The sequence below is a fragment of the Ornithorhynchus anatinus genome, chromosome 10, assembly GCF_004115215.2.
Source record: "Ornithorhynchus anatinus isolate Pmale09 chromosome 10, mOrnAna1.pri.v4, whole genome shotgun sequence".
Taxonomy (NCBI): domain Eukaryota; kingdom Metazoa; phylum Chordata; class Mammalia; order Monotremata; family Ornithorhynchidae; genus Ornithorhynchus; species Ornithorhynchus anatinus.
The window spans coordinates 8870911-8888181 of NC_041737.1; the positions used below are offsets into that span (position 1 = coordinate 8870911).

Here is a 17271-nt window from a genome sequence, read left to right on the forward strand (position 1 = left end):
TGCCACACACTGAGCCGTGCGCTCTGCTGGCGGGGCAAGGGCTGCCGGCACTGAGCCGTGCGCTCCGGTGGCGGGGCGAGGGGTGCTGGCACTGAGCCGTGCGCTCTGCTGGGGGCACGGGGGGTCGGGCACTGAGCCGTGCGCTCCGGTGCAGGGGCGAGGGGGGCCGGACCCTGAGCCGTGCGCTCTGCTGGCGGGGCACGAGGTGCTGGCACTGAGCCGTGCGCTCCGGTGGAGGGGCGAGAGGTGCCAGACCCTGAGCCGTGCGCTCTGCTGGGGGCACGGGGGGTCGGGCACTGAGCCGTGCGCTCTGCTGGCGGGGCACGGGGGGCCGGACGCTGAACCGTGCGCTCCGGTGGAGGGGCACGGGGTGCTGAGCACCGAGCCGTGCGCTCTGCTGGCGAGGCACGGGGTCCCGGCACTGAGCCCGTGCGCTCCGGACCGTGGGGTCTGGGCGCCGTCTGGCCTCCGTCCCTCCTCCCCCCCCCCCCCCCCGCCCGCGGCCGGCCCGGCCCGGCCCGGAGCACAGCCTGTGCCCGGAGAGATGCCAGGCCCCGCCGGGCCCGGGTATAAATAGCAGGGCCGCGTTCCCGGACCCGCCGGGGGCGTCTATTAAAAGCCCGGCCTCCCTCCCCCCGCGGCTCCCGCCGACTCTACAACGGTCCGGCCCGCCGGACCTGCCCCCCTTCTCCCCGACGGGCACGACGGGCGCCGGCTCCCCCCGCCACTCCGGACCCCCCAGCCCGCTTCCCAACCTTTGGGCCGGCGGGGCAGGTGGGTGTCCTCCTCGGCCCCGGGAGGGGTCCGGGGGGAGAGAGGGACGCTGAGAGCAGCGACGGGGGGGGGGGGGCCCGGGGAGGGTCCCCTCCCAACGGGGGGCTCCCCCTGTGGCCTCGAGCCTGGGGGGGGGACGGGGGGCAGGGACCCCGTGGCCCGTAAACCGCTCGGGTGTTTGGCACGTCCGTGAGGCCGGGGGGAGGGTCCCCTGGGGCTCTGGAGGAGGGTCCCCCCCGCCCCCCCGATCCGGGACACTCTTGGACGCGTTTCCCTCGTCTGTGAGGCCGGGGGAGGTCCCCCCCGGGGCTCCGGAGGAGGGTCCCCCCCCGATCCGTGACACCCTTGGGCGTTTCCCTCGTCTGTGAGGCCGAGGGAGGGTCCCCCGGGGCTCTGGAGGAGGGTCCCCCCTCCCCTCCCAGTCTATGACACCCTTGGACGTTTCCCTCGTCTGTGAGGTTGGAGAAGAGGGTCCTCCGTGGGACTCGGGCGGAGGGCCCTCCGGGTCCGTGAGCTGCTGAAGGATCCCCCCCCCCCCCGCCTCCGAAGCCGGGACCCTCCTCTGGAGCGTCCCCCCCCCCCCCCGAGTCTGTGGGACACCGGAGAAGGGTCCCCCGAGCGCGAGACATAGCGGTTTCGGGGGCCGGTTCCTTCTCGGTGAAAGAGTTAACGGGGGTCTGGCTGAGGCCAGGGCGGCCCGTGCGTGTTTGTGTGTGTGGGGCCTGTTTACTGGGCCCGGGCCTCCCTCCCGGGAGGGAGGCCGATGAATAGCTGGCGGGGGCCGGCAGGGGAGATCCGACGGGGCGGTGGAATTCCCGGGAATAGGGGGAGGCGGGGGCCGGGGGCAGATCCCTCCCGCCCCGCCCTCGGGAACCGGCCAGCCAGAGGCCCCGGCCTTGACCCCGACCTTCCTTCCTTCCTTTCCCGGGTACGTTCTCTGGGCGCTTTGCCTTCCCCTCCGCCCCCCAGACCCGGCTCAGCCCGGGTCCCGAGATCCCCGGTCCGGGGACGGGACCGGCCCGCTAGCCCTTCCCTTTCCTCGCCTGCCCCCGCGGCCCCCGGCTCCTCCGTCGACAGGGGAACCGGACCGGCTCCCCGACCCTTCCCTCCTCTCCCGGACCCTCCCCCGGCGCTGCGCCACAAAGGGCGGGAGCCCTTCGACGCTAGGCCCTTACTTCGCGCCTGGCACGAAGCGCCGGGGTGGAGACGGGCGCATCGGGGCTCACGGTCCCGATCCCCGCTTTGCAGTTGAGGGACCTGAGGCCCGGAGAAGCCGAGCGACTCGCCCGAGGTCACGGAGCGGACGGGCGCTCGGCACGCCGCGAGCGCCTCCGTAAACGCGACCGACCGGCCGACGAGCGGCGGGACGGGGATCGGAACCCGCAGCTTTTCATTCAGTGGTATTTGTCGAGCGCTTACTACGTGCAGGGCACCGTGCCGAGCGCTCGGGATGAACAGGTCGGCAACGGATAGGGACGGTCCCCGCCGTCTGACGGGCTCACGGTCCCATCGGGGGAGACGGACGGACGAGGACGATGGCGACGGATAGAGTCGGGGGGAAGGACGTCTCGTGAAAACCGACGGCGACTGAATAGGATCGAGGCGACGTACGATTCATTGACGGAATAAATAGGGTGACGAAAATATATACGGTCGAGGGGACGAGTACGGCGCCGTGGGGACGGGAAGGGAGAGGCGGAGGAGCGGAGGGAAAAGGGGAAAAAGAGGGTTAAGCTGCGGAGAGGTAAGGGGGGGATGGCAGAGGGAGTAGAGGGAGAAGGGGAGCTCGGTCTGGGAAGGCCTCTCGGAGGAGGTGAGTTTTAAGTAGGCTTTCGAAGAGGGGAAGAGAGTCGGTTCGGCGGAGGTGAGGGGGGAGGGCGTCCCGGGACGGCGGGAGGACGCGGCCCGGGGGTCGACGGCGGGACGGGCGAGACCGGGGGACGGCGAGGAGGCGGGCGGCGGAGGAGCGGGGCGTGCGGGGTGGGCGGTGGAGAGAGAGGAGGGAGGGGAGGTGGGAGGGGGCCAGGTGACGGAGAGCCTCGAAGCCTAGAGTGAGGAGTTTCTGTTTGGAGCGGAGGTCGATAGGCGACCACCGGAGTTGTTTGAGGCGGGGGGGTGACAGGCCCGGGTCGTTTCCGCGGGAAGATGAGCCGGGCGGCGGAGCGAAGGACAGACCGGAGCGGGGCGAGAGAGGAGGAAGGGAGGTCGGAGAGAAGGCCGACGCGGTAGTCTGGCCGGGATATGACGAGAGCCCGTAACGGTAAGGTGGCCGTCCGGGTGGAGAGGAGAGGGCGGATCTCGGCGATATCGTAGAGGTGAGACCGGCGGGTCTCGGTGACGGATGGGATGCGCGGGGCGGACGAGAGAGACGAGTCGAGGACGACACCGAGGTCGCGGGCCCGAGAGACGGGAAGGACGGTCGTGCCGTCCACGGTGATGGAGAAGTCTGGGAGAGGACCGGGTTCGGGAGGGAAGATGAGGAGCTCGGTCTCGCTCCCGTCGAGTTTTAGGCGGCGGGCCGACATCCGGGTGGAGACGTCCCGGAGGCGGGAGGAGATGCGAGCCCGAAGGGAGGGGGAGAGGACGGGGGCGGAGATGGAGATCTGATCCTGATTCCCCAGACCCGCGTCCGCTGTGTCGTGCCGCTCTCGCCGACGCCGCGACGGGATTAGCGGTCGCCTTCCCTGCCCGCGACGGGTTTCCAGTCCCGCCCCCTTCCTCCGACTCCGATCCCGGGAAGATTCGCCCGCGTGCGGTGGAGTTGGAATCCGGGCTACGGTTCCCCGGTCCCCCCCTCTTGCCCGGGGCCGGCCTCCCCGTCTCTTTTTTCGTTAAGCGCTTGCTGTATGTCAGGCGCTGTACTAAACGCCGGGGTGGATACGGGCTGACGGGGTCGGACGCGGACCCCGTCCCCCTCGGGGCTCGCGGTCTCAATCCTCGTTTCGCAGGTGAGGTGACCGAGGCCCGGAGAAGCGGAGCGACTTGTCCGAGGTCGCACGGCGGACGAGTGGCGGACCCGGGATCGGAGCCTCCCCCGCGACCTTCTCCCTGGGCTTCCGTGATAGGATTCCTTCTCTGCCTTAGGCGCGGACGATGAAGGCGAGACGTCCCGAGATGGTGCGGGCGCTGCTGGCCGTGGCCGTCCTGGTGGAGATCTTCCAGGTACCGGAGGGTGGGGTGGGGGCCGGAAAGGGGTCGAGGGGTGTGGCCGGGGGGGCGTCAGACGCCGGGGACCCTCTGCGGCCCCGGAGCGGCCGCCGTGGGCCCAGGCGGGGCCCGGGCTGAGCGAGGTTTTCTCCCACCGTCCCTCCCCCTCGCCCCGGCCGCATCCCCGCCGGACCCAGGTCGGGCTGAAACGAGACGTTCTGCTATAAAAGCTTTCGGGACGTCGTCCCCGGCTCCTCAGAAAACTCCAGTGGTTGCCCATCCGCCTCCGTATCCAACAGAAACTCCTCACCGTTGGCTTTAAAACCCTCCGTCGCCTTGCCCCCTCCTACCTCACCTCGCTCCTTCCTTCTATAACCCGGCCCGCACGCTCCGCTCCTCTAACGCTAAGCCTCTCGCCGTGCCTCCGTCTCGCCTGTCTCACTGCCGACCCCTGGCCCACGTCCCGCCTCTGGCCTGGAACGCCCTCCCGCCTCAAATCCGACAGACGGTTACTCTCTGCCCCTTCAGAGCCCGATTCAATCATATTTACCGAGTCCCGACTGTGTGCCGAGCACCGTACTAAGCGCTTGGAGCGTACAGTTCGGCAACAGATAGACGACCCCTGCCCGACGACGGGCTCGCGGTCTAAAAGCGAAGGCCCGTCTCCTCCAGGAGGCCTTCCCAGACTAAGCCCCACTTTTCCTCGTCTCCCCGTCCCTTCTGCCGTCACCTTGACTCGTTCCCCTTTCTCTTCCCCTCCCCCAGGCCCACGGCACTTACGTCCGTATCTGTAACTTTATTCTTATCGACGTCTGTCTCCCCGGCCCAGACCGTTAGCTCCCCGTGGGCGGGGAATGTCTCCGTTTATTGTCGCGTTGTACCCTCCCGAGAGTTTAGTACGGCGCTCTGCACACGGTAAGCGCTCGATGGATACGATCGGATGGGACGGACCGAGAGGCCCAGACGCGGCGGGAGGTCGGATGGGCTCAGGACTCCCTGCCTCTCCCGCCCGCCCCCCGGCCTCTGCTGAAAACCCGGGGCTCGGGTCCCGGCCCGGGGCGGGCGCGGCCGGGCCGGAGAAGAAGGGCAAGGGTGAGGAAAGGGGGCGAGGGTGAGAGAGGGCGAGGCCAGACGTGGGTGGGGAAAGAGGACGAGGGCAGATGTGGGTGAGGAAAGAGGAGGACGAGGCGGGGAGAGGGGGAGAGGGCAAATATGGGTGGAGAGAGAAAAGATGGGGGGTGGGGAGAGAGGGCCAAGAAGAGTCAGGGAGGGCAGGGGTGACAGGCTGGGAGGGCCCGGAGTGGGAGGCAGATGGTCTGGGTTACACAAGCTTGTCAGCTTCCTTCGGGCCCGCTCCTGGGGCCTGATTAGAGATAGGACCACTCTAGTCCTGAAGCTCTTTCGTTTTTTTAATGGCATTTGCTAAGCGCCTACTACGTACCAGGGACCCAACGATGCGCCGGGGTAGAGAGAAGCTGATCAGGTTGGATTCGGTCCACGTTCCGCCTGGGGCTCCCCGACTTAATCCCCGTTATACAGATGAAGTATATGGTGAGGGTCAGAGAAGCCAAGGGACTCGCCCAAGGTCACGCGGCTGTCCGGTGGTGGGGGTGGGATTAGAACACAGATCCTTCCGAGTCCCGGACCCCAGCTCTATACCGGCTGCTTCTGGGGGAATGGATTCTGGGCCAGTACGTATCCGGGTCCCAGCCCCTGAGCCTCGGAGATGATGATGATAACGATAGTATGGTGTTTGTTGAGCGCTTACTATGTACCAGGCACCGTACTGAGCGCCGGGATGAATGCAAGCAAATCGGGTTGGACACAATCCCCGCATGGAGCTCACAGTCTTAATCCTCATTGTCCAGATGAGGGAACTGAGACTGAGAGAAGTGAAGCGGTTTGCCTAAGGTCACACCGCAGACGGGTGGTGGGGCCGGGATTAGAACCCATGACCTTCACTCCCCAAGCTCTATCCACTATAATAATGATAATAATGATGATGGTATCTGTTAAGCGCTTACTGTGTGCCAAGCGCTATTCTAAGCGCTGGGGTACATACAAGGAAATCAGGTTGTCCCACGTGGGGCTCACAGTCTTCATCCCCATTTTACAGATAACAGAGGCCCAGAGAAGTGAAGTGACTTGCCCAAGGTCACACAGCAGACAAGTGGCAGGGTCACGACCTTCTGACTCCCAGGCCCGGGCTGAATTCACTAGGCTCCTGCCTTTCGGGAAAGCCCTGAGATCAGCATCCGGCTATCCAGGGGCCGGGGGCCACAGGACGGCTCTGAAGCTGCGCGGCCTAGCGGACGGAGCACGGGGGCGAGAGTCAAAAGGATCCGGGTTCTAATCCCGGCTCGGCCCCTGGCCTGCTCCGTGACCTCGGGCGAGTCGCTTCACTTCTCTGGGCCCGCGTTTCCTCCTCTGGAAAACGGGGATTAAGACCGTGAGCCCCGGGAGGGATGCGGACCGAGTCCGACCCGATCGGCTGGCGCCCACCCCGGCGCCCAGTACGGCGTCCGAGCCGTCGTAAGCGCTCGACGGACGCCACAGAAAAAGCGGGGGGAGGGCGGCGATGGGGGAGCGGCGGGGGGAGGGGGCTGGAGAGTCAGCGTGGGCCCCCCGGCCCCTTCCCTCGGCCGGAGCAGGTGCGGGCGTCGCCGTGGGGCCCGGACGCGTTTGACGACCAGTACCTGAAGTGCGCCGAACGCATGGAGACCAAATTCGCCCCGCCGCTGCTGGACGAGGAGCGGGCCGCTCACCCGGCCTTCGGGGCGGCCTGGGAGGCGGCGGCCGCCCGCTGGGAGGCCCGCAAGGCCCGGCTGACCCTGCCCGAGGGCTTCGGGGACAACCACGGCATCGCGGCCCTGGCGTTCGTCCACCAGGCCCGCCTGGGGACGCCCCTGGCCGAGGAGTTCGCGGCGGCCGTGGGCCGGGCCGGCCGCTCCCGGGACGACTACATCTACGGCTTCCCCTTCAAGGCCTTCCATTTCTACCTGACCCGGGCCCTGCAGCTGCTGCGGCCCGAGTGCGAGAAGACCTACAGGCGCCGGGTCTTCGTGGCCGGCGCGGACCCCTTCCCCGGCGGCTGGGGCCCGGAGCCCGTCCGCCTGGGCCTCTTCGCCGCGGCCTCGTCCAGCGGGCCGGGGGCCGGAGGGACCCCCGGGGGCGCGGTCTTCGCCGTCCACACGTGCTTCGGCGTGCCCGCGGAGGTGTTCTCGGACGCGGAGGGCGACCGCGGCCTCATCGTCCCGGGCACGGAAGTGTTCCGGGTCAGCCACGTCGGGACGGACGGGGCCCGACGCCGGGCGGTCTTGCACAGCACCAACCGGACCTGCAGCCGCTACGACTGCGCTTATCTCGGAGGTGAGCGGAGGGGGACGGGCGTCACTTGCCGGCTGTGGGACCTCGGGCAAGGCATTTCGCCTCTCTGCACCTCGGTCTCCTCGTCTGCAAAATGGGATTTAAGCCCCCGGGCCCCGGCTGGCGTGATTCGCTCGCTTCAGCGCTCGGTACGGTGGCTGGCGCGTCGTAAGCGCTTAACAGATACCGCGGTGATGACGATGATGATGACATTCCCTGCCCACAGCGAGCTTACAGTCTAGAGGGGAAGGCGGACATTAATAGAAATAAATAAATGACAGATCTGGACATAAGCAATGTGACTTGGGGAGGGGGGACGAATAAAGAGGGCAAGGCGGGGTGACGCAGGAGCGGAGGAGAGGAGGGCGCAGTCAGGGAAGGCCTCTTGGAGGAGATTTGCCTTCAGTCAGGCTTTGAAGAGGGGGAGAGTCATTATTCTTTTCCGCTCCCCGGGGGGGGGGGGGGCGGCTGCTTGCCCCAGCCCATCAAGCAGTCGATCGATCGTATTAATCGAACGCTTACTGTGTGCAGAGCACCGCGCCAAGCGTTTGGGAGAGTACGACACAACGATACAACAGGCGCTTTCCCCGCCCACCATGAGATTCCGTTCTAGAGGGGGAGACAGACAGTAATATAAAGAAGTTACAGCTACGTATACAAGCGCCGTGGGGCTGGGGGCGGTGAACCGAGGGACCGAGTTGGGATGATGCCAAAGGGAGTGGGACAAGAGGAAATAAGGGCTTAATCAGGGAAGGCCTCCTGGAGGAGATGTGCCTTCAATGAGGCACATTTTTAGTGCTGTGTTGTACTTTCCCAAGAGCTTAGTACAGTGCTCTGCACACAGCGGGTGCCCAGTAAATACGATTGAGCGGATGAATGAGAGGAATCGTCTTTGTCAGATATGAGGAGGGAGGTCGTTCCAGGCCAGAGGCGGGACGTGGGCGAGAGGTTGGCGGCCAGATAGAAAAGCATGGCCCGGGCCCTGCCCAGACCAGCTCACCAGAGGGGCCTCACCCCTCGGGGAGGGTCTTCCCGGGGTGGGCCGGGGGCCGGGAAATGCCCCGGGGAAACCGGAAGGGGAAAGGAGAGGGGATGAGTTTGATGAGAGGGCGGTGCCGGGGACGTACCCGTGTCCTCCGTCCGGGTGAGCGCAGACCGTCTCCAACTCCGGCAGGCCACGGCGGACACGGGGCCCATCGGAGTTCCCGCTCCAAGGCTCCCCGACAGATCCCGTCTCGCGCCGGGATGGTCTGGAAGCATCCCGGGAGGAGGCACCTCCTTGACCAAGACTCTCTGTCTTTCCAGGGTTGAAAGCTGAGACGTGTGTGGACAACACAGGTGAGAGCTGGGGCTTTTCTCTCTTCCCACGGGGGGGGGTGAAGGGCGGAGGCCAAGGGGATCCCGTCAGGGCCTCTGAGAAGGTGACCGGGCACTCGGCGGTGGACAAGGGAGGCAGCAGGGCCTAGTGGATAGCGCACGGGCCCGGGAAGCAGACGGCCGTGGGTCTAACCCCGGCTCCGCCGCCCGTGTGACCTCGGGCAGGTCGTTTCACTTCTCTGGGTCTCACGACCCTCATCTGTAATGAGGGGATTAAGACTGTGAGCCCGGTGTGGGACAGAGACTGCGTCCAAACCGATTTGCTTGTATTCCCCGCCAGCGCTTGGTACGGTGCCTGGAACATAGTAAGCGCTTAACAAATACTATTATCATCATTGTTATCATCATTTCCACAAGGGGATCGTGTGGCCACCGCCGGAGGAGCAGGAAGTTGCCATCTTCTCTGTCATGATAATGACGATGGTATTTGTTGAGCTTCTACGATGTGTCAAGCACCGTCCTAAGCACTAGAGGTAGATGGAAGCTAATCAGGTTGGACACAGTTCCCGTCCCACGTGGGGCTCCCAGTCTTCACCCCCATTTTCCAGATGAGGGAACTGAGGCCCGGAGAAGTGAAGTGACTCGCCCGGTCACGCGGCGGACAAGTGGCAGAGCCGGCATTAGAACCCACGACCTCCGACCCCCCAAGCCCGTGGCTCTTCCTACGGAGCCACGCTCTCCCAAGCGCTTAGCACAGTGCTCGGCACAAAATAAGGGCTCGAAAATCCCGACGGAGTGCAAGCTGGCCTCCCTTTCCCCCCAGGTTGGGTGAGGAGAGTGGGAACGCCACCAGAGCAGCTGGCTCAGTTCTGGGGAGGGGACCGCCCTGGGATATTATTAGATTATAATTAATATATATATAAAAATATATAATATATTATATATATAACATATATTATATGTTATAATTATAATTGATTATAATAATAACATCCCCAGAGACGGTGGATAGAGAAGGAGCCGCTGAGGGGGTGGGGAGTTGGGGGGGGGGGGGACTTCTGTCTATATAGAATTCTATTTATTTATATTAATGCCTGCTCACTAGTTTGGAAGTGTATAGATCTATAATTCCATTTATTTATATCGATGCCCGTTCACTTGTTTTGATGTCTGTCTCCCCCCTTCTAGAAGCCCGCTGTGAGCGGGGATTGTCCCTCTTTATTGCTGAATTGTACTTTCCAAACGCTCGGTACAGTGCTCTGCACCCAGGAAGCGCTCAATAAATAGGATTGAATGAATGAACGAATAGAACGAATTGGGTTTGAAGAACCCAAGCAATTCCCTCTCTTCCATCTCTTGTCCCTCTCCCCCTCCCCACGGGCTTACAGATCGGAGATTTAGGGGGTCGAGCAGCTATAGAAACAACGGGAATCTGGGGAGAAAAATCAATCCATCAGGGGTATTTATTGAGAGCTTGCTCCGTGCAGGGCACTGTACTAAGCACTTAGGAAAGTACAATGTAACAGACCCTCGGGGCCGGTTCCCGAGGAGCGCGCCAGCCCACTCATCGAGAAGCGCAGCGCTCAGTACAGTGCCTGGCACACAGCAAGCGCTTAACGAATACCATTTAAAAAAAATAAAATTCAACCTGGAGGCGGTGTGATCTAGCCGCCGTGTGAAACCTTGGTCCAGTCACTTGACCTCTCTGGGCTTCATCCTTCTCATCTGTGAAATGGGGATAACAGCCCCCGCTTTCCTCTAGTTCCTGGGGATATCGTGAGGATCGAATGTGTCGACTGAGGTGAACAAGCTTCGGAAAGACCGGGGCCCGGTGCCATCGGATGCGAATGTCTTTTCTATTTCAGACCGGCTGAAGCCCAGTTTCACCTCCCACCCACGTGAGAGATCTTTCTTCCTTCCTTGTCTTTCTGGATGTTTTTAAACTCTTGGCTTCTGCTGGTCGCTCGGCCGGTAACGCACAAATGTCTCTATGTAGGAGTGAAAATGGAGGAGCGGGAAAGAGAGGATCCGGGTAGGAGATGGTTCTGTGACGGGGGCGGACTTTGGGGCCTGGTCGGGGAGGGTGGGAGGGTGTCCCGGGGGCGGCGGCGGCGGCCTGGACGCCGAGGCCCCGAGGGTCCTTCTGGGTCTCTGCCAAGAGGGTCGAGACCCCGGGCGGGCAGCTGACGGAGGGGCAGGGATGGCCGGACGACCCCGGGGTGCAGGGAGGAGGGACGGGACCCTCGGCCGGCCAGCGGGAAAATGGCCCCTCACGCCCTCGGCCCACCGGACCGGCGCTCTCTGGCCTCGAGGAGTTGGGCGGGAGACCCCCCTCTCGCCTGCCAGTGCCCACGACGGCCTGCTCGGGCCGGTGAAGCCCGCAGGCCTGGGAGTCAGAAGGTCAGGGGTTCCAATCCTGACCCCGCCACTCGTCTGCTGCGTGACCTTGGGCGGGCCTCTCGGCTTCTCTGGGCCTCCGCTCCCTCTTCTGGAAAATGGGGAGAGAGAGAGAGAGACCGTCAATCCCCCGGGGGACGGGGACTGCGTCCAACTCGATTTGCTTGTATCCGTCCCCGTGCTTAGTACGGTGCCTGGCACGCAGTAAGCACTTAAAGGATTGCCATAATGATCAAAATCACGATTATTATTAGCGCCCTCTCTACCCCCGACCCAGCGAGGAGCCGGGGGGGGGGCCCTTCCACCGGCTGTGGTCCGGGCCCCGTCGGCCCCGTGGTGACCCCCTTTCCCCCCCTTCAGGAACGGAGATCCGGGAGCCCCCAGCAGAGACAGGTGAGCCGCCGCCTCCCCCGGGCCTGGGAGGAGCCGGGAACGAGAACCGGCCCGGGAGCTCCTCAGAGCCGATCCCGGGGTCCGTGGGGGAGCTGAGCCCGCACGCGTGGCCGAAACCGCCGGCAGAGCTCCCATCTAGGAGAGGCTGATGGCGGGGCGACGGCCCCCCGGAGGCCTCCCGCTCGCACCTAACAGTCTGTTGGGGCCTCGGTTTCCCCATCTGTAAAATGGGGCTGGAGACCGGGAGCAGTACCCAGTAAGAGTAATAATCATAACCGTGGTGTTCAGCGCTTACCGTGTGCCGTACTAAGCCCTGGGGTGGATGCAAGCCAAATCAGGTTGGGCACGGTTCCTGTCCCGCGTGGGGCTCGCCGTCTTCATCCCCATTTTACAGATGAGGGAAGGGAGGCTCAGAGAAGCCAAGTGACCTGTGGGAGGTCACCCGGCAGACGAGTGGCGGCGGCGGGATTAGAATCCAGGTCCTTCTGACTCCCAGGCCCGGGCTCCCCCGAGAAGGCCACCCCGAGCCCCTCCATCCTGCCTGGGTGGGCCACGCCCCAACCAATCGGTCGACGAATCGGTGGTTTTTATTGAGCGCTCACTGTGTGCAGAGCACTGTACGAAGCACTGGAGAGTACCAACAGAGTCGGTAGACACATTCTCTGCCCACAGTGAGTTTACAGTCTAGGGCCCCGTGAGCTCAAACCCGGCAGTACCGGATGTGAATCGTGAATAAAAGCAGTGTGGCCTCATGGATAGGGCACCAGCCTGGGAGTCAGCGGGACCTGGGTTCCAATCCCGACTCTGCCGTATGGGTTGTGTGACCTTGGGCAAGTCACTTCACTTCTCTGGGCCTCAGTGACCTCATCTGTAAAATGGGGATTGAGACCGCGAGCCCCACGGGGGACAGGGACCGTGCCCAACCCCACGTGTGCGTATCCACCCCATCGCTCAGTGGTCCTAGGGACACGGAGTAAGTGCTTTATATGTAAAGCAGCGCAGCGCGGCTCGGTGGAAAGAGCCGGGGCTTGGGAGTCAGAGGTCACGGGTTCTAATCCCGGCTCCGCCGCCCGTCAGCTGGGTGACTTCGGGCAAGTCACTTCACTTCTCCGTGCCTCAGTTACCTCGTCTGTAAACTGGGGGTGAAGACCGTGAGCCCCACGGGGGACGACCCGATGACCCTGTGTCGACCCCAGCGCTCAGAACCGTGCTTGGCACGCAGTAAGCGCTTAACCGATACCATCATCATCATTATTATTATTAATAATAAATACCATAATTATCGTTATCTACTAGGCCAGCCCGCTTCTGTAGTAAGACGCCCCAGGCTGGGGCGGGCGCGGAGGGCGGTTTAGTCGAGGGCCGGCTCGGCCATGGGGACCTAAGGCTAGGTTCAGTCAGGGAGACCGAGGGCCGGTCGGTCGTGGGGGTCCGGGGCCGGAGGGACCGGGCTCGGTTTCTCCCCTGCAGAAGCTCCAAGCAAGCCTCGGGACAAAAGCGGGAGCCCAAACCCCCGGCTCGTCTTGCCTCAGGCCCCCCTACCCACCACCCCGGGCCCCTCAGAACGGGCCGCCGGGCCTGGCCACCCTCCAGCCGGGCAAGGTAAGCGGCGGCCACGCCCTCGCCGGGCCCCCGGGGAGAGACGTCCCGAGTCGGGGCCGGGCAAGCCCGGAGCAGGAGTTCCCCCAGAGGATCCGCCATTTCAGGGAAGGGGCGGGGGGGGGGGGGGATCTTCCCTTCAACATCCTCACCGCGGGGGGGAGGGGGTCGGCAGGTAAGCGGTCTCACGGGCAAGGGGCGTGTCTGCTACGCCGTACGCTCCCGCGCGCTTAGTACGGTGCCCTGCACGCGGTAAGCGCTCGATAAATACCCTCGACTGCCCGCCTACCCCTTACCGCTCTAGGACAGGTTTGGAGAGGCAGTTCGGCCTAATTCATTCGATCGTATTTATCGAGCGCTTACCGTGTGCGGAGCACTGGGCTACGCGCTTGGAACGGACAATTGGGCAAGAGCGAGACAATCCCGTCCGACAACGGGCTGCCGAACGAAAAGAGCACGGGTCTGGGAGTCAGAGAACCTAGGTTCTCTGCCACCTGCCTGTTGGGTCACCCCGGGTAAGTCACTCGCCTTCTCTGGGCCTCAGTTCCCTCATCTGTAAAATGGGGATGAAGACTGTGAAACCCACGTGGGACAACCTGATCACCTTGTATCCTCCCCGGTGCGTAGCACAGTGTTTTGTACATAGTAAGCGCTCAACCAATGCCATTATCATTATTATCTATAACACGAAGAATCGATACCTATTTGGCGTGAGCCTCACGGGGGACAGAGGCTGTGTCCAACCTGATTATCTGACCTCTACAGGAGCGCTCAGGACAGCGCACAGGGTAAGGACTTTACAAATAGCATAAAAGGAAGCGCTCAATAAATACTACTGAATGAATAACTTTTTAGTTAGACCGCTTAGACCGCGAGCCCGTCAGCGGGCAGGGATCGTCCCCATCTGTTGCCGAATTGTGCATTCCAAGCGCTCAGTCCAGGGTTCCGCACATAGTAAGCGCTCAATAAATACGATCGAATGAATGAATGGGCTGTTGGATTGCATCCTTTCCTGGAGGCCTTTCCTTTCCTGTAAACCTGCTTTCATGCATCCATTCGATCGTATTTATTGAGCACTTACAGCGTAGACTGTACTCAGCGCTTGAGAGAGGACAACAGTAAACAGACACGTTCCCTCCCCACACGAGCATAAGTCTAGAGGGGGAGACGGACATTTATAGAAATACATAAATGACAGGTGCTCTGCACATAGTAAGCGCTCAATAAATACTACTGAATGAAACGCTGTGCTTTCCCATCTCCACGGGAGTAATAATAATAATTATGGTATTTGTTAAGCACTTAGCTATGTGCCAGGCACCGAGCTAAGCGCTGGGGTGGAATAATCATAATAATGGTATCTGTTAAGCGCTTAACTATGCGCCAGGCACCGTGCCGAGCGCTGGGGTGCAATCATCGTAACAACGATGGTATCTGTTAAGCGCATAACTATGCGCCAGGCACCGTGCCGAGCGCTGGGGTGGAGTAATCATAATAACGATGGTATCTGTTAAGCACATAACTATGTGCCAGGCACCGTACCGAGCGCTGGGGTGGATCCAAGCAGATCAGGTTGGACACGGTCCCTGTCCCACGTGGGGCTCACGGTCCCAATCCCCATCTTCCAGATGAGGTCGCTGAGGCCCAGAGAAGTGAAGGGACTTGCCCAAGGTCACCCGGCAGACAAGTGGCGGAGCGGGGATTAGAACCCGTGACCTCCTGACTCCCGGGCTGCTTCTTGATAGTAGGGGAATCTATTGGGGCCTACTGGCCACCAGGCCCTGTACCACGTGGGACAAACATTTATCTTGTATCTCTCCCAGCGCTTAGAACGGTGCTTGGCACAGAGTGAGCGCTTAACAAATACCCACATTATTATTACCAAGCCCTTGGGATGCACCAGACAGGTTGCCTGCCCACAAGGAGCTTCCGCTCCACTGGGCGGCCAGAAAGGCTCTCCCTTGGGCAAGCGGGACCTCTGTTCGACCTTCGAGTTGAGACTCGCCGCTTGCCAGCCGGGTTCGGGAGAATGGGCCCGAGCCCTCAGGCCTCTGCCCGGGGCCAGGAGGCGCTTTCTGTTCTTCCAGGTTTTGGGAAGGGGATTGAAGGGATTTTCAATTTCCAGAAGAACCCCGCGCTTAGGAAAGTGTGGTAGCTTCGAACGTTGCCGCGAATTGAAAACTCTTTTTCACTTTAGGAGAGAAAAGCCGCGAACACGTGGAAAAGCCGGGTGAGTACGATTGTTGTTATTATCATATTGTTAATAACAATAATAGTTTTTTAAGCTCTTATTAGTGCGAAGCCCTGTTCTAAGTGCTGGGGGGGGATACAAGGTGATCAGGTTGTCCCCATCCCCCATTTTCCAGATGGGGGAACTGAGGCCCAGAGAAGTGAAGCGACCCGCCCAAAGTCACACGGCTGACGAGTGGCGGAGCCGGGATTAGAACCCATGACCTCTGACTCCCCAGCCCGGGCTCCTTCCACTGAGCCACGCCGCTTCTCATAATGATAATTAATAATACTAATGATATTTGTTAAGCATTTACTATGTGCCAGCCACTGTACTAAGCGCTGGGGGGGGGGGGGGCGACAGGCATAACGGGGATGGACACAGTCCCTGTCCCGAGTGGGGCTCAGGGTCACAGTCCCCATTTTCCAGATGAGGGAACTGAGGCCCAGAGAAGTGACGTGACTCGCCCGAGGTCACACGGCGGGGAAGCGGCAGAGCCGGGATTAGAACCCCCCTCTTGGAGAAGTAGCCTGGCCTGGTGGGAAGCGCCTGGACCTGCGAGTTAGGGGACCTGGGTTCTAATCCCAGCTCTGCCACTCGTCCGCCGGGTGACCTCGGGCAAGCCGCTCCATCTCTCCGAGCCTCCCTTCGCCTCGTTGGCGAAGTGGGGATGAAGACTGAGCTCCACGTGGGGCAGGGACCACGTCCGACCCGACGAGCTCGGCTCTACCCCAGCGCTTAGGACGGTGCCGGACGCGCCGTAAGCGCTTAACGAAGAACACGCGCAATAATTAACGGATGGGTGGAATAGAGCCAGCCCATTTTATTGAAACCACGGGTCTCTGCTTTCATCCCCAGCTCCCAACAGCCACCCTTCCTCCTCGTCCTCCTCCTCGTCGTCCGGCGAGAGGCGGCTCCCGGCCCTCGGGGCGTTGGCGGTCCCGCTGGGCATCTCCGTCCTGAAGCTCTTTGCCCGTCTCTAGCCGCCGCCGGGCGAGGCGACTCCCCGCTCGGGGCCGACTCTGCCCGGTAAGCGCGGGAGGGCCCGGGACGGGCCTCGACCAATCCCCGCCGTTACTCCGTCACCACGTCGGTTCGCCGCCCCCCGCGCGAGAAAGCGCGCCAGCCCGCCTTGCCGTCCCCGGAGGCGGCCGGGATCCCCGTCCGTTTCCGTCCCCGGTTTCGCCGCCAGAGCCACGGCGAGGGCGGCGTAGGCCGTGTTTCGGGACGCCGCCATTAAAGATTTGAAGAAGCCAGCCGGGGTCCCTCTGTCGTTCCTGCCGGGCGTCCGCGGCGGCCGCTGACCGAGCCCTGCGACCGGGCCGGGGGGGGGGGGGGCGGGAGAAGCAGCGGGGCCTGGTCAAAAGGGCAGGGGTTCTGAAGGTCACGGGTTCTAATCCGGACTCCGCCTCTGGGCTGCTGCGGGACCTCGGGCAAGTCACTTCCCTTCTCTGGGCCTCAATCCCCTCATCTGTAAAATGGGGATTGAGACGGCGAGCCCCACGTGGGACAGGGACTGCGTCTGACCCGATTTGCTTCTATCCACCCCAGCGCTCAGTAGGGTGCCCGGCACGTTAATCGTAAGAATAACGTTAGTATCTGTTGAGCGCTTACCGCGTGCGGGGCACCGTACTAAGCGCTTGGGATGTACAATTGGGCAACAGACGGAGACGATCCCTTCACGGTCTAGAAGAGGCGACAACAAAACAACACAAAGCCAGAAGACACGTATGCGTGTACGTTTCTGGTGCGCGTTCGCGGTGGGGGACCTATATGCGAGCGTACGGTTGTGTACGCGGGAGAGGGTTTCGCACGTCTCCCTCTCTTGCCTTGGGAAGCAGCCCGGCCTAGCGGGAAGCACAGGACCTGGGAGTCGGGCGACCTGGGTTCTCGTTCCGGCTGAGCCACCCGCCTGCCGTCGGACCTACGGCAAGTCACCGGTTCTCCGGGCCTCGGTTTCTCCATCTGCAAAATGGGGATCGAATAGCCGCCCGCCCCTCCCTCGGATCGCGAGCCCCAAGTGAGGCCGGTTCTGGGTCCGATCTGGT

General features: G+C 62.7%; 1 protein-coding gene across 1 annotated transcript; it reads left to right on the top strand.

Moving 5' to 3' along the window:
- The first annotated feature begins 583 nt into the window (after positions 1 to 583).
- On the top strand, positions 584 to 16479 carry ART3 (ADP-ribosyltransferase 3 (inactive)). Its single transcript, XM_029072726.1, has 10 exons — positions 584 to 774; positions 3859 to 3936; positions 6573 to 7290; positions 8593 to 8625; positions 10470 to 10502; positions 10601 to 10636; positions 11362 to 11394; positions 12865 to 12996; positions 15191 to 15223; positions 16082 to 16479. Exons 2-10 carry the CDS (start codon positions 3868 to 3870, stop codon positions 16204 to 16206), a joined length of 1212 nt encoding a protein of 403 aa, XP_028928559.1. The 5' UTR covers positions 584 to 774; positions 3859 to 3867; the 3' UTR covers positions 16207 to 16479.
- The last annotated feature ends 792 nt before the right edge of the window (positions 16480 to 17271 follow it).

Bases quoted from the DNA above. Each gene is read 5' to 3' on its own strand.
- ART3 (XM_029072726.1), top strand. From the start codon at position 3,868: ATGAAGGCGAGACGTCCCGAGATGGTGCGGGCGCTGCTGGCCGTGGCC. The intron at 3,937-6,572 runs GTACCGGAGGGT...CGGCCGGAGCAG, and splicing joins TCCTGGTGGAGATCTTCCAG to GTGCGGGCGTCGCCGTGGGG. The intron at 10,637-11,361 runs GTAGGAGATGGT...CCCCCCCTTCAG, and splicing joins GCGGGAAAGAGAGGATCCGG to GAACGGAGATCCGGGAGCCC.